At 35.5% G+C, this 17,500-nt stretch overlaps 1 protein-coding gene across 1 annotated transcript in view; it reads left to right on the forward strand.

The window, feature by feature from the left end:
• LOC122816536 (myomesin-3-like) overlaps positions 1-17,500 on the forward strand; it is a 522,511-nt gene that overhangs the window by 322,881 nt on the left and 182,130 nt on the right. Inside the window, exons 14-15 of the mRNA XM_044089388.1 lie at positions 28-95; positions 180-290. Coding sequence (XP_043945323.1) covers positions 28-95; positions 180-290 — 179 coding nt within the window. The remainder of the gene's footprint in view (positions 1-27; positions 96-179; positions 291-17,500) is intronic.

A 17,500-nucleotide genomic window follows, 5' to 3' on the forward strand; every position in this document is an offset into this window, starting at 1 on the left:
AAAAATATTTATGCTTTCAACACACAGGGCCACATTTTCTGGAATATTTGAAATGGACAGTTACTGAAGAATGTGAAATCCTGTTCACTTGCAAGGTAAAAAGTATATTTGTATATATATTAATAAACTATGCCACATGTACAGTTTTGCCTCTCTGAAAGTATGTTTTCTTTCTATAGATAACAAACACAAGGAAAGACACGCAGTTTAAATGGTTTAAAGACGGCAAAGAACTTAAAGATGGCCAATGTGATTTCCAGACTGGAGCTTGCTCCCTCCTTCTTAAAGAGGTAATAAACAAATGAACAAATCAGAAAATTAATGCATTTGAATAAAGTCTGCCAGTTCATAACTAATACATTATGATGCAAACCAAGCAAGCCTTTAGCAAATGTGTTACTGCCCTAGACAAGAGGTTATGTGTACCCAGGGGCAAAGACCCTTCTAATATTGAAAAAAAAAAAAAAGTTGGGGCAGAGACCCCCCAAACATAATCTTTATTTTTAAAAGAACTTATTTTTTTGTCTTGCTACTGTACCATATAGAGCATCTTCAGAGAACATTTCTGGTTTGCACCTAAATGTAGATTCACAGAAATCTATTTCTACAATTAGTGATTCACATGACCTGTGTTCCAGGCACAGTCTCTTCAGCTGCCTTAGTCAGTCAGTTCTGCTGTAGGTATCATGTGACTAGAAAAATGGCTACACGTTTGTGGTGCAGCAGAGATGACAGCCGCCTAAAGCTTCATTAAGCTGTACCCACTAGTCATAGTACCTGCATTTGTGGAACCATTATAGAAAAGATCAACAGAGCTTGGGGTTGTGCAGTTTCTTTGTTCAACTCTCAATACATTAGACCCATCTGGAGGACTTCAACCTTTACATTAGCTGTACAGGTAAGCAGGAAGAGCAGTGAAATTAAATATTTTAATTTTAAATTGCTTGAGCCCAAAGATCACATACATCACATAGTCCATCAGTACTAAGCTGGCAATGCTTTGTGAAGCCCCAGACAGCTTGGAACATTCAGGAATATCTCATACCTGGCACAATAGTGTTACAGTTTCAAATACATAAGTTAAAATAGGACTTCCTAAAGATTAATGTGAACTCACCATACCTGATAATTATCAAAACAATGCTGTTTTCCATAAAAATAAAGATGGCCCTGTGTGTACTAACATATAACCATGCTCAAGGTCAGAACGTATCACCATGCTCAAGATCAGAACGTATCACCATGCTCAAGGTCAGAACGTATAACCATGCTCAAGGTCAGAACGTATAACCATGCTCAAGGTCAGAATGTATCACCATGCTCAAGGTCAGAACGTATCACCATGCTCAAGGTCAGAACGTATAACCATGCTCAAGGTCAGAACGTATAACCATGCTCAAGGTCAGGGGATAGTGTGGAAGTTGTAGAGTTTCCAAATTCCATACCACAAGCTGTTCCAACCACAGCACTTTCATTTCAAGACCTTGCCTTATGTTTGATCAATGGAAAAAATATATATTTTTTGCAGGGGACAAGGCCGCTTGTACCCCCATGTAAAATAATTTGCCCCCAGCTTATATATACCAACTCCTTGATTACATTACAGTAGGAAAGAATGAAAAAAAAAACACTGAAATGCACTGCTAGCTTGTTTCAGGCAAGTCAGTGTGAGGTTTTTACAAACAGCAACAGAACAAAAATCAAAGAAAAGCCTGCTTGATGGAGAATACTTTATCAAAGTGTAGCTATGCCATTTTAAAGATGACATTTTGTGATTTTTTTTTTTGTAAAACATTTTAAAGTACCTTCAAATTTGCCTGCCTGTATTTAGACTCTACTACTGGCTTTCATAAAGCAGAGCTTGTTATGGTTATTTTTTTATTTATCGGCATGTGTTTACTGGGAAAGTCTGACTGGGTGAGTTGCCATTTTCAGCCGAGGCCTAAGGGAAAAAAGCTCCACAAAGCAAGGCATTTAATATACATGGCATGAATATACATAGTATGAAGATGAAGTATTTATTACATGACACATACTTTATCAAATATTATACAAAGATAGCTTATTACTGTTTAAAACCATGCTTGCTGATTGGTCAGCTCAACCAGTGTGTTCATTGTGAGTTGAGCATATACCAATAGAAAAGTCCGGTCACTGAAGTACCATTGAGCAGCCAGACTTTCTTCTGTTAGTATATGCTACAGAGGCATATATTTCCACTGTCCAAATTTTCACAGAATGTCCAGATTTTTATATTTTTGGTCTGTTCCTCATAAAAGTGATGGTTTTCCAGCAAATACGTCACTGAATAATAATATGCATTTCAGTTTCAGACTTCATATCCTTCAGACAATGCAAGATAACACGAATCTTGTCATTCTAGCAGCCTTCTAAATTTATAAGAGCAACATTTACAATTGGTGCATATTTTGCGGCCTTTGTCCCCTGTTATTTAAGCCTTTCTCCACATTTCTTGAACTAAAAGGTTGAAAGGTACATAAGCAGAGCAGAGGAAATACAAGGAAAATCAGGTACATTTTGCAAAACTAAAGAAACGTACCTGATTTTCCTTGTATTTCTGCCTTCTCTCTCTCATACCTCTAAACCGTCTGGATTTTATAGTTTAAAAAAAGCAGCTGAGATCTTCCTTTCTCCGTTGCTTGTTTTCAACAGCACTGATATAATATCATGGGAATACAAGTCTCATATGCATGCAAAGTACATCAACAAATGCAGAAGAATGAGGAAACAATGCAAAGGAATACTACGGTGCCATTATACAAAGACATTATTTAAGAAAAGTAAGCAATTTATTTCTTAAATAATGTCATTGTATAATAGCAATAACCAACACATGGTTGTGGGTATATGAGGATTTACTCATGGTTGGTTTTGTTTAATCACTCAGGCTTTACCCTCAATATCAAACCATGTCAGCTGTGGTAAATCCTCAATATACCCAAACCCACTCATCGGTTATTGGTGAATTATACAACTTTTAGGCAGGATATAACATTTAACATTCTAACAACAAATAATAGAAATTTTTATCTTAAAAATGAATTATTGTTATGACATAAGATAGAAAATGTATTTGGGGCTTCCAAAAAACTTTTGCAAGTACTTCATTGGTGAAAGACCTTACTGGATATTCAAAAAGGGCCACCACCAGCAGTAGGCCATAACATGAATGGCCAGCCACTGGTGGACATCTTTTCTGATTTAATGACAAGCCCACCACAGATATTCTATATGGTCAATAGAATCATTTCAGTGGGTCAGCTCCACAGTCATGTTACATGCTAATGAGGCATTCCAGGTGAGTGGCTTATGCTAATTAGTGATGTATTCTCCCCAGAAAATGCCTGTGAGAAGAGGATTTATGCATCTGAGCAGTTCAGAGAATTCCTCAGCTGCATACATTTGCACTTAGTGTGAGTCTGTGCATATGTGTGATAGCATGTGTGCTTGTCTGCAGGGGTAAAGAGTGGTCTCAGTTGACTACGCGTGTGTGTGTGTGTGTGTGTGTGTGTGTGTGTGTGTGTGTGTGTGTGTGTGTGTGTGTGTGTGTCCATGTATGTTTCTTTGTGCCTGTGAGTCTATGTGTGTGCCTGAGTCGTCTTAGAAGAGGGATTAGTTACTGGAGCATTACCATAGGTTTTGTGTGTGTGTGTGTGTGTGTATGTGTGTGTGTGTGTGTGTGTGTGTGTGTGTGTGTGTGTGTGTGTACCTGTGAGTCTGTCTGTGAGTATGTGTGCCTGGGTGGTCTTAAAAGGGGCATTAGTTACTGGAGCATTACAGTAGGTTTTGTGTATGTGTGTGCACGTGTTTGTGTGTGTGTGTGTGTGTGTGTGTGTGTGTGTGTGTGTGTGTGTGTGTGTGTGTGTGTGTGTGTGTGTGTGTGTGTGTGTATGTGTGTGTGTGTATGAATACTTTGAATACCTGCATGTGTGGGGGGACGTGACTGAGGCAGGTATGAGTCACTACCTAGCTCTCAACTTCTTTGTTCAGGAATCATAGACAAAATAACAGAGGAACAAAAACCCAAAATCAGGGATATTATATAAATATTGCACTAATTCACTTAAAAAGTTCATAGAACAGCAGGTTTTGCATCATGATGCGTTTTCTGAATATAAGAAGTATAAAACTCTAAAGTCTGGTATTGCTGACTGACTGTAAGCCTAAGTGATTTATTTTACTAGAAATGGGTTTAAAGTAAGAGGCAAAATTGGGGACAGTTTAAAGCTATGAGATTGTGGTGGGGGGGTGAGTGCCATTGAGTATGATACAGTGAAAGGGTATAATGTATAGCGAGTGTATGTGCATCCATGTGTCTGGAGGGGGATGTCTAAGTAGGGGTATGTCTGTATAAATGTCTTCATCTGAATGGGAGAGTGACCAGACCTTGTTTATTGATGGGCCATAATTTACATGGCAATTTAATTTTTGTTTGACCAATACTTGTTCATAAATATTTTGACCCAAGCAGAGATTATACAGATTAATTAGTACTAGTACTTTTCATCTGAATGATAGGAAATAAGTATATCTACAAAATGATTGCACCTTGGTAACATAAACTTTATTCAGGTTGTCAGTCATAAAGGCATGTACAGTGTAGTTTGATTTATAGGCCCAAAATATGAAATATATCTGCAGTCACATTGTTTCCATGGGTTTATATTAGATAAACAAAAGTTTATCTAAACAAACGCTGCAATAATCGAAAATTCCAGTACTCGAACTTGCAATTGTGGGGGCTGCCCCACCCCACCCCACCCGTACTAAATATATATTCCAACTCCGAGATTGCACTACAGTAAGGAAAGGGCAAATATTCCAATCTTCACTGTACTGTGCAGTCTCACAAAAACCATATCGAGATCCTGGATTTTCGATGATTGCAGCGTTTGTTTAGATAAATGTTCATTTAGCTAATATAGACCCATTTTCACAAGCTATACAATTTGGTATAGATAATTTACCATTTACAGTTAACATAAGCTGAGACAGGTACATTGTGAAGAAGGATAAATTGCTGGTATATAAATTTTGAATATGGTAGAATCTTGTTTGCATTCTTCCTGATAATTTCTCAGTCAAGAAAAAATTAATTTCCTTCAACAGTGTATAACAATATTTTGGAACACATTAATAACAGTCTCACAACTAGAACAACCTCAAAGGTCCCTTACAAAAAGAATACAAGGTGTACCAAACCTGCCTTATGCACAGTGCCTTAAAGCCCTTTCCCTCTAATCAGTCTCCTATAGATCGCTGAAGAGTGATCTATGCCTGGCCTACAAGGCATCTGCAAACCCCACACTTATGAATCTTCTGTATATTTGTAAGTCAAGCAGAACCAGAAATATAAGGTCTAGGGTCCTGACTTTTTTCCGTGATTTAAACTGAACATGCTGCAGAGACAGATCTGTATCCCAGAGACTGCCCCTCCTATGGAACAGGCTTTCCATTCATGTGAAGCTAAGTTCATCTATTTCCCAGTTTAAGCACAACCTAGACTAGTGGATGGTGAATAAGAAATTTACACCAGGCCTGGCACCCAGGTCTCTTACAGACAGATGTAGCTTATAAATGCCTGGTCTTTAATGTCCTACTTGGATACAGGACATAATTATTCTTTCATGAAAACTTGGCTAGGCTTAGAAAGGCCCCCTGGGTTGTCAGCCTAGTAACAATCTATGAATCTATATAATTTAAGAATGGGTTATAGAGAAATGAGTGTTAATGTGTCTGGATAATTCAACCAGAGGAGAATGATACGTCTGAGTGTCTTAACATCAAATCTAAAGAGTGAAAATACTTTAGCAATGCAATTCTTGTTAACTTTAGGATGGTGTAGCACTTTTTGGTTATTATGGATTCTTCTTCTCTTCATTTAATAATATTTAATTATTTTCAGTAATGCGAGAGAGGTAAAGCTATTTTAGTATGACAATTTGCAATAATCTTTCCTCTGGAGACTGTAGTGTCTAGAATTAGTATTCTAATGTATGATGGGAGTTTTGGAAACATATGTCAAGTTTTCTCAATAAAAGTAATCAGTTTTCATAAAATACTTTATTTTATTTTATTTATTTATTTATTTATTTAACATTTGTTGACCGGGAAAGTCTGACTAGGTTCCACAGATCCTGTTTTCAGTGGAGGCCCGGGGAGAAATGCTCCAGAAGCATGTCTTTAGAATGTGGGAGGAAACCGGAGTACCCGGAGGAAACCCATGCGAACGCAGGGAGAACATGCAAACTCCACACAGAAGGCACGCCAGCTGAGAATCGAACCAGAAAACCTCTTGCTGTGAGGCGACAGCATTAACCGCTGCACCACTGCGCCGCCCAAGCTTCTGCTCAGTGTTTGACCAGAATTTGAAGGAATAAAAGAGTGACTATCAAATTTATACATTACATCTGAGAATTTAAACTCTTCAGTACGACATTATTTTTGTCTGTAAAGATGATTGTATTAAATTGTTTGTATTACTAGCTGGAAACAAAGGTCACTTTATTTATTAGTAATTTAATCACCATAATCTAAAGGGAAGTGTTGTCATATTTTGACATGAGATCAACAGAATTGCCGAGTAATTTTATTATCTTAGATATTTTATAAAAAAAGCCACAAACTGGGAATATTTAGGCCTCCTTGATTTCTATGGTCTGAAAGATAATTTAAACTGCTTTGAAGGTGGCTAATATTCCATGGGAGCTTTGAAGTGTCTTTGTTAACTGATTTAAATAAATCAGTCAAAATGTGAGAGAATTAACTATTACAAAACACAATTTTTTTTACAAATATATTTATTTTAATAATGGATGATCAGTCTAGTAAACTATATTTATGTTTTGCTTTTATTATCTAAGTTTGCCAAGCTTCTGCTCAGTGTTTGAGCAGAATTTGAAGGAATAAAAGAGTGACTATCAAATTTATACATTACATCTGAGAATTTAAACTCTTCAGTACGACATTATTTTTGTCTGTAAAGATGATTGTATTAAATTGTTTGTATTACTAGCTGGAAACAAAGGTCACATATCAGCATTTAGTTTGTAACTTGATGTACTGCTGTGGTCTTGTATTATATGTAATAATCAAGAAATAGATTTCTAAAACCCAACAAAATATCATTCATTAAAGATGTTATATTGACACAGTCATTAAATATATATATATATATATATATATATATATATATATATATATATATATACGGGTCTACTTCAACCTATCGAAAGCTAACTTGTGCGAAAAGTGAGCAAATCCACTTCAGTAAAAGTGCATTTAAGCGAAAATGCACTTTCACAAATTTCACGTCACAGAAGCACAGTACAGTGGGGTAAGGGAATATACCTTTTCCCCCACTGTAGCACAATCTCAGACTTAGTATACTTAAGTTGCAGGGGTGAGGGGTGCTTGCCCCCCTGCAAAAAATGTGTGTAGTGTACTTTCTGTTTTTTTTGTGGATTGGTGAAGTGTACTTCACGAAAGTGCTGAAGTGGATTTGCTCACTTGCGATTCGCACAAGTGAGCTTTCGATGGGTCAGAGTGGACCTATATATATATATATATATATATATATATATATATATATATGTATATATATCCAAAAGGGTTGATTCATGAAGAATGTTTAATATCCAAAAGACTTGGTTCTTGAACAATTTTTAAGAACAATGGTTTAGAGACAGAAGTGAAGAGATAAGGTAACAAAGAGCACCCATAGCTTGTTCCTTTTAGGATACATATAGGACAGGATAGCCTTCTATTAACAGCTAATCATGGGAGGCTGAGCCATATAGGATAGTGATTGCTTTAAAGTAACTCTGCAGAAACACAATTTTTAATGTCACAAAAAGGAAGTGTAATTTGTACTCATTCAAAGGTTTTTCCTGCTTTTAAAAGCAAATATCCGAAATTCATCACCAAAGTTTCTGTTGTGTTATAGAATCAGTTCTAGTTTTAGCCTGCATTTGTCTTGATTCCACAAAGCCTGACTGTTATTTGAAAACAATGTGGTCAGCTATAAGATGGAATTAATTGGCCAAAACAGTATAATAAATCTTAATATCACAATTTATTAGTGAACTAGGATGTTTGTTTTTTTTTGTTTTGTTTTTTTATGAAAAGTGTATATAAAGTAGGTTTAGGAAAAAAGACTGTTCTTCATTTATTCAAAGTACTTGTTATGGATACTTTATATAATTCCATATAACTGTAGAGTTTTAAGAGAATAGAATATTTTTATACTTCTTGTAAAAGGAATCATCAAAACCATTTTATCCTCGGGATTTGCCAGATTTGATAAATGAATTTGAGAAATGCAATTGCTTCCTGTATTTCTTTCAGCAAAACATCTGTTTCTAATGGATTACTTAGATTATCGATTATCTAGAATTGTACTGCAGGATAAACCAGTTAAACAAATTGTGTCTGTTATCTTTATGTATGGATATTATCAATCACATATTATCTTACAACTGATACCGTTTTCTTTAACTAAGGAGATATTATCTGAACTGCAGTTCAATTTAAGTAAATTTTCTAGAAGTTCTAAAGGACTGGCTGCTATTCAAAATATGTTGCATTTATTTTAGATTTAAATGAGGATTTATTCAAACCATGAATTGATTTGAACTTATGTTCTGCAACTGTTAGGGGTTTAAGCTTATCAGGATCAAAATGGTGCTGGAGTGCATAGACTACCTGTGAAATACAAGATTCAAAGGAATAGATTTTTCCTGCATACATTTTTTTTTAAGAAACTGATGCCTCACTAATAAATAAAACCCTCACCATATGCTTGAATGATGTGTGTTTAATATCAAATGGAATACTGTTAGCTTTATTCTCCTCAAAATAATAATGGATTGAAAAAAAATAATTTGTTCTATATTTTGATTCCAGCAGATGAGGATTTGTCTGCACCTTGGAGTTAGGGTTATTTACAGTCGTAAACTAATACTGAGGTATAGTAATGAATGATCCAGGAATGACATCTATTCCCTTCTAAAATTAATATCAAAGTATAACCAGGGTTTTGAAATTAAAAGAAACTCTTATCTTCAACGATGGCTTTTGTGATGCAGTGAAGAATCTAAAATATTTGCCTGTTAGTTGCTAAGCATGGTGTGGGTCAAAAAGATCATATTTACCTATAAAAATGGTAACTATGCACTTTTCTTATAGCGACATCTACAAAGACTCAGTTTGAAAACTGAACAGCCCAGGGTTATATTCAGGGCATGCCTAAGATGAAGTCATGATTCCTGTAAGTGGACATAAGCTGAAATAAGTGCCTGAGGAGTCCTGACCTGATACTGCAGGGATTATAAACAAAGATCATCACAAGCGGCTAAGATAATATAGGAACCCCATATTCAGCAATAACAGTGAGTCCTTTAGCCTGTATAACCCTGAAAAAAATACTTAATAATTAAAATGGCAACTTGACTTTTATTGGTCAAACCAACCAAACCAAAGATAAAGGATACCCATTCTTTCTTAAAAGAATCAAATCGGAATGTGCACTTGTGCTTCTCTTATATAAAACATATCTGAGTATGCATATTATAAAACAGATGCCACAGAAACTTTATTTTTGCAGTCACCTAAACGCCATGCAGATTTCATAGGTCCATAGGTAAGTAATTGTGGGCCATTTTAAGCCCAGCTAGTTTCCCTTTTTGTGCTTGAAATAACCTGTCCCATTTGGTTAGAAAGTGGCCTTACCCATCCCATGGTCGATAATTATATATTACCCCTAATAATAACTGGGATTATAAATAACCTGTCCCATTTGGTTATACATTGCTGTTACCCAACCTATGGTCGATAACTATATATTACCCCTAATACTATTAATTGGTATTATAAATAACCTGTCCCATTTGGTTATACATTGGTGTTACCCAACCTATGGTCGATAACTATATATTACCCCTAATAATAATAACTAAGATTATAAATAACCTGTCCCATTTGGTTATACATTGGTGTTACCCAATCTATGGTCGATAACTATATATTACCCCTAATAATAATAACTAGGATTATAAATAACCTGTCCCATTTGGTTATACACTGATGTTACCCAACCTATGGTCGATAATTATATATTGCCCCTAATAATAATAACTGGGATTATAAATAACCTGTCCAACTTGGTTATACATTGGTATTACCCAACCTATGGTCAATAATTATATATTACCCCTAATAATAATAACTGGGATTATAAATAACCTATCCCACTAAGTTATACATTGGTGTTACCCAACCTATGGTCGATAATTATATATTACCCCTAATAATAATAACTGGAATTATAAATAACCGCTCCCATTTGGTTATACATTGGTGTTACCCAACCTATGATCGATAATTATATATTACCCCTAATGATAATAACTGGGATTATAAATAACCTATCACATTTGGTTATACATTGGTGATACCCAGCCTATGGTCGATAACTATATATTACCCCTAATAATAATAACTGGGATTATATATAACCTGTCCCATTTGCTTATACATTGGTGTTACCCAACCTATGGTCGATAACTATATATTACCCCTAATAATAATAACTGGGATTATAAATAACCTCTCCCATTTGGTTATACACTGGTGTTACCCAACCTATGGTTGATAATAATATATTATACCCCTAATAATAATAACTGGGATTATAAATAACCTGTCCCATTTGGTTATACATTGGTGTTACCCAACCTATGGTCGATAAGTGCATATTACCCCTAATAATAATAACTGGGATTATAAATAACCTATCCCATTTGGTTATACATTGGTGTTACCCCAACCTATGGTCGATAAGTACATATTACCCCTAATAATAATAACTGGGATTATAAAGAACTTGTCCCATTTGGTTATACATTGGTGTTACCCAACCTATGGTCGATAATTATATATTACCCCTAATAATAATAACTGGGATTATAAATAACCTATCCCACTTGGTTATAGATTGGTGTTACCCAACCTATGGTCAATAACTATATATTACCCTAATAATAATAACTGGGATTATAAATAACCTGTCCCATTTGGTTATACATTGGTGTTATCCAACATATGGTCGATAATTATATATTACCCCTAATAATACTAACTGGGATTATAAATGACCTCTTCTATTTGGTTATACATCGGTGTTACCTAACCTATGGTTGATAATTATATATTACCCCTAATAATAATAACTGGAATCATAAATAACCTGTCCCATTTGGTTATACATCGGTGGTACCCAACCTATGGTTGATAAGTATATATTACCCTTAATAATAATAACTGGGATTATAAATAACCTATCCCACTTGGTTATACACTGGTATTACCCAGCCTATGGTCGATAATTATATATTACCCCTAATAATAATAACTGGGATTATATATTACCCCTAATAATAATAACTGGGATTAAAAATAACCTATCCCATTTGGTTATACACTGGTGTTACCCAACCTATGGTCGATAATTATATATTATCCCTAATAATAATAACTGGGATTATAAATAACCTGTCCCATTTGGTTATACATTGGTGTTACCGAACATATGGTCGATAATTATGTATTACCCCTAATAATAATAATTGGGATTATAAATAACCTGTCCCATTTGGTTATACATTGGTGTTATCCAACCTATGGTCAATAACTATATATTACCCCTAATAATAATAACTGGGATTATAAATAACCTGTCCCATTTGGTAATACACTGGTGTTACCCAGCTTATGGTCGATAATTATATATTACCCCTAATAATAATAACTGGGATTATATATAACTTGTCCCATTTGGTTATACATTGGTGTTACCCAACCTATGATCGATAATTATATATTACCCCTAATAATAATAACTGGGATTATAAATAACCTATCCCACTTGGTTATACATTGGTGTTACCCAACCAATGGTTGATAATTATATATTACCCCTAATAATAATAACTGGGATTATAAATAACCTCTCCCATTTGTTTATACATTGGTGTTACCCAACCTATGGTCGATAATCATATATTATACCCCTAATAATAATAACTGGGATTATAAATAACCTGTCCCATTTGGTTATACATTGGTGTTACCCAACCTATGGTCGATAAGTACATATTACCCCTAATAATAATAACTGGGATTATAAATAACCTATCCCATTTGGTTATACATTGGTGTTACCCCAACCTATGGTTGATAAGTACATATTACCCCTAATAATAATAACTGGGATTATAAATAACCTATCCCACTTGGTTATAGATTGGTGTTACCCAACCTATGGTCAATAACTATATATTACCCTAATAATAATAACTGGGATTATAAATAACCTGTCCCACTTGGTTATACATTAGTGTTACCCAACCTATGGTCGATAATTATATATTACCCCTAATAATACTAACTGGGATTATAAATGACCTCTTCCATTTGGTTATACATCGGTGTTATCTAACCTATGGTTGATAATTATATATTACCCCTAATAATAATAACTGGAATCATAAATAACCTGTCCCATTTGGTTATACATCGGTGGTACCCAACCTATGGTTGATAAGTATATATTACCCTTAATAATAATAACTGGGATTATAAATAACCTATCCCACTTGGTTATACACTGGTATTACCCAGCCTATGGTCGATAATTATATATTACCCCTAATAATAATAACTGGGATTATATATTACCCCTAATAATAATAACTGGGATTAAAAATAACCTATCCCATTTGGTTATACACTGTTGTTACCCAACCTATGGTCGATAATTATATATTATCCCTAATAATAATAACTGGGATTATAAATAACCTGTCCCATTTGGTTATACATTGGTGTTACCCAACATATGGTCGATAATTATGTATTACCCCTAATAATAATAACTGGGATTATAAATAACCTTTCCCATTTGGTTATACATTGGTGTTATCCAACCTATGGTCGATAACTATATATTACCCCTAATAATAATAACTGGGATTATAAATAACCTATCCCATTTGGTTATACATTGGTATTACCCAACCTATGGTTGATAACTATATATTACCCCTAATAATAATAACTGGGATTATAAATAACCTATCCCATTTGGTTATACATCGGTGTTACCCAATCTATGGTCGATAACTATATATTACCCCTAATAATAATAACTGGGATTATAAATAACCTATCCCATTTGGTTATACATTGGTGTTACCCAATCTATGGTCAATAATTATATATCACCCCTAATAATAATAACTGGGATTATAAATAACCTTTCCCATTTGGTTATACATTGGTGTTACCCAACCTATGGTCGATAACTATATATTACCCCTAATAATAATAACTGGGATTATAAATAACCTGTCGCATTTGGTTATACATTGGTGTTACCCAACCTAAGGTCGATAATTATATATTACCCCTAATAATACTAACTGGGATTATAAGTAACCTATCCCATTTGGTTATACACTGGTGTTACTCAGCCTATGGTCGATAACTATACATTACCCCTAATAATAATAACTGGGATTATAAATAACATATCCCATTTGGTTATACACTGGTATTACCCAGCCTATGGTCGATAATTATATATTACCCCTAATAATAATAACTGGGATTATATATTACCCCTAATAATAATAACTGGGATTATAAATAACCTATCCCATTTGGTTATACACTGGTGTTACCCAACCTATGGTCGATAATTATATATTACCCCTAATAATAATAACTGGGATTATAAATAACCTGTCCCATTTGGTTATACATTGGTGTTACCCAACATATGGTTGATAATTAAATATTACCCCTAATAATAATAACTGAGATTATAAATAACCTTTCCCATTTGGTTATACATTGGTGTTATCCAACCTATGGTCGATAACTATATATTACCCCTAATAATAATAACTGGGATTATAAATAACCTATCCCATTTGGTTATACATTGGTGTTACCAAACCTATGGTCGATAACTATATATTACCCTTAATATTAATAACTGGGATTATAAATAACCTATCCCATTTGGTTATACATTGGTGTTACCCAACCTATTGTCGATAATTATATATTACCCCTAATAATAATAACTGAGATTATAAATAACCTATCCCACTTGGTTATACGTTGGTGTTACCCAACCTATGGTCGATAATTATATATTACCCCTAATAATAATAACTGGGATTATAAATAACCTATCCCATTTGGTTATACATTGGTGTTACCCAACCTATGGTTGATAACTATATATTACCCCTAATAATAATAACTGGGATCGTACTATAGATAATTGGAGGAGACCCATGCATGGGATAAAGCATTTAGGAGCTGCCTCTGTCCATTAGTAGTACAGGGGTATTCCTGATGTGAATTTTCCATTTCCCATCTGTAGCTCTATGTTGCAATTGAAAATGGACATTGAAGAACTTTGTTTTATGTGAATAGGAAGTCTGGTCCATAGTCGCAGTATCCGCTGAAAATATACTTGTCCCTCCAAATCAGTCTGTTGATGTTGCAGAAGAGGTTTATTTAGATCCTTAGACCAAGTATTTCTGCTGCCATTTGACTTGGTGGTGTGAAGTAAATCCATCAGTAATGAGTCAGAGTATGCCTTGTATGCCAGACACAGGTCACCTCTTACACTGTAGGATACCGAGTATAGTGACAGGTTGTTGAGTCAGTCCATGTAGGACATTTCATTTAAGCACTGTATCCTTTTAGTAAGGTATTTCTGTGAGCATTTCAGTTGTTGCATGTGTTTGGGCACATACGTGCCAAATAAAGCATTATATTCAGTTATTTGCCTAATGTGTTCTTAGTATTTTTTAATACATTTCATGATGGTATTTCTAGTTGCGACATCTTCTGTGAGTATTATAGAAAACTATGGAATTTATTAATAATGGCATGAGGATAATGAACATTGCCTAAAAAGGGTTGTGGACAAATAATGAGCATTGCCTACCTAACCATACCTCTCACCTGTCTAGATTTCAACAGAATGTAAAGATGTTTGCCTTATATTTTTGGTCTGTTTCTCTTATAATGTGTGGTTTTCTAGCAAATCAATGAGGATTGCAGTCACTAAATGATGACATACATTTGAGTTTCAGACTTCATATCCTTCTGAAAATGTTATTCTACCCCTTTTCAAGTTTATAAGAGTAATATTTAAGCGAGCAATAATGTCCAACAGAGTATGTGTTAATCTGTAATTAATGCCTGCCCAGGGGTGCTGTAAGGCCAGACGCCACAGGCGGAGGGCCTCCACACCCCTAGAAGGGCATTAATTACACATTAACAACACACACCCTGGAGGGCAATATTGTACTTTAGACAATGGGGTCTCTGTAAAGTTGTTGTGTTTTACTTACTTATGTATTTTTTAAGTACTATTTTTTTAATATATTTTTCATGTAAAATACTTCCTCCGCCTAATGTTTCATGCTTGCTGTAGTATATGTTAATGGTGTTGTTGGAAGTGTTTTACATCAGACATATATAAAAAATAATAATGGTTGTTAAAAAAATAATAAGCAAGTGAAACACAACAATTTTACATACAGCCCATTCTCTCTTCCATTCACACATACACAGCGTCTTCTGCTTTCACACACACACATATACACACAAAGTCTCTTCTTTCATACACGTATACACTCTGTCGATCACTCTCACACACAGACTCCTCTGCTTATATACATGCATTCAGTCAAATATCACTCTCGCTTTCTCTCTCACTCTCTGCATCTCTCTCTCTCTCTCTATCTCTCTCACACACGTGCACAAACACACACACACACACACACACACACACACACACACACACACAGTCTCTTTTCTTTCATACACACATTCACTCACACAAGTTTACTCTCACTCTCGATCGCTCTCTCACACACAGTCTCCTCTGCTTACATTCATGCATTCAGTCACATCACTCTCACTCTCACTCTCGATCGCTCTCTCACACACAGTCTCCTCTGCTTACATTCATACATTCAGTCACATCACTCTCACTCTCACTCTCGATCGCTCTCTCACACACAGTCTCCTCTGCTTACATTCATGCATTCAGTCACATCACTCTCATTCTCACTCTCGATCGCTCTCTCACACACAGTCTCCTCTGCTTACATTCATGCATTCAGTCACATCACTCTCACTCTCACTCTCGATCGCTCTCTCACACACAGTCTCCTCTGCTTACATTCATGCATTAGTCACATCACTCTCACTCTCACTCTCGATCGCTCTGTCACACACAGTCTCCTCTGCTTACATTCATGCATTCAGTCACATCACTCTCGCTTTCTCTCGATCTCTCTCTCTCACTCTCTCTCAGACAAACACACACAGGCACGCATGCACACACAGTCTCTCTGCTTTCATGCTTGCATTCACGCACACATACAAACAAATGCACACTTTTCTGTTTAACTCAATCAATCTCTCTCTCTCTCTGTCATACACTCACAGACACGCTTTTTTTATTTATTTATTTTTTTTATTTTACACTTGCTAAACAACAAAAGCACTGCTTAGCTAGTGTAAAATAATGGCTCGCTCAGTCTCAATCTCTGATATGCACACATACACTCAAACACAGACATAAATACGCACACACATGCCTACTTTTTTTTTTTAGCTGTCTTTTTTTTTATATTTTACACTCACTAAACAGCAAAAGCGCTGCTTAGCGAATGTAAAATAGTGGTGGCCATTCAATTTTCTCAGTCCAAGCTCCACGGTGGCTTGATATGCTGCCATGGAGCAGCGGACTCATACTGCTTAGTGGGCATTACTTGTACAGTAATACCCTGCTGGAGAATGCTCGTTCTCCAAATCAGGGTGCTGATTTACAGTTTGCCCATTGTCTAAATACAGATAAGACAGCTGTAATGGCAGCAAATGGAGGAAATCAGAAGAAGCTGAGACTTGAGATAGAAGGGAAAATAGTGGAGGAAGTTAACAGCTTCAAGTATCTGGGAGGGCTGGTTAAGGAGAAGGGAAGTCTGAATGAAGACACCAAAGCTAGAAACAGAGGGGCTGTAGTAAACTGGCACAGAGTGTCAAGTGTAGTGCATGATAGACAAATGCCAAAGAAACTAAAAAGTAAGGTGTACAAAACAGTGGTGTGACCAGTACTACTGAATGGTACAAAAACCTCAGCAGTAAAGGCAGAGCAGATGAGAAAGCTAGAGGTGATAGAGAAGAAGTGCCTGAGATGGGTTGTAAGATGCACACTATGGGACAAACAAACAAATGAAGACATCAGAGCAGAAGCTCAAGTAGGTCCACTTGCAGAAAAGGTCAAAGAGATCAGATTACGGTGGTTCAAGCACATGTGCAGAAAAGCATAAGACAATCTGGGACAGAAGGCATAAGGAAATGAAGGTGTCCAACAAAGGGGTGGATG

Source organism: Protopterus annectens, chromosome 1.part1 (assembly GCF_019279795.1).
Source record: "Protopterus annectens isolate FY-2018-M chromosome 1.part1, PAN1.0, whole genome shotgun sequence".
NCBI classification, from domain to species: domain Eukaryota; kingdom Metazoa; phylum Chordata; order Ceratodontiformes; family Protopteridae; genus Protopterus; species Protopterus annectens.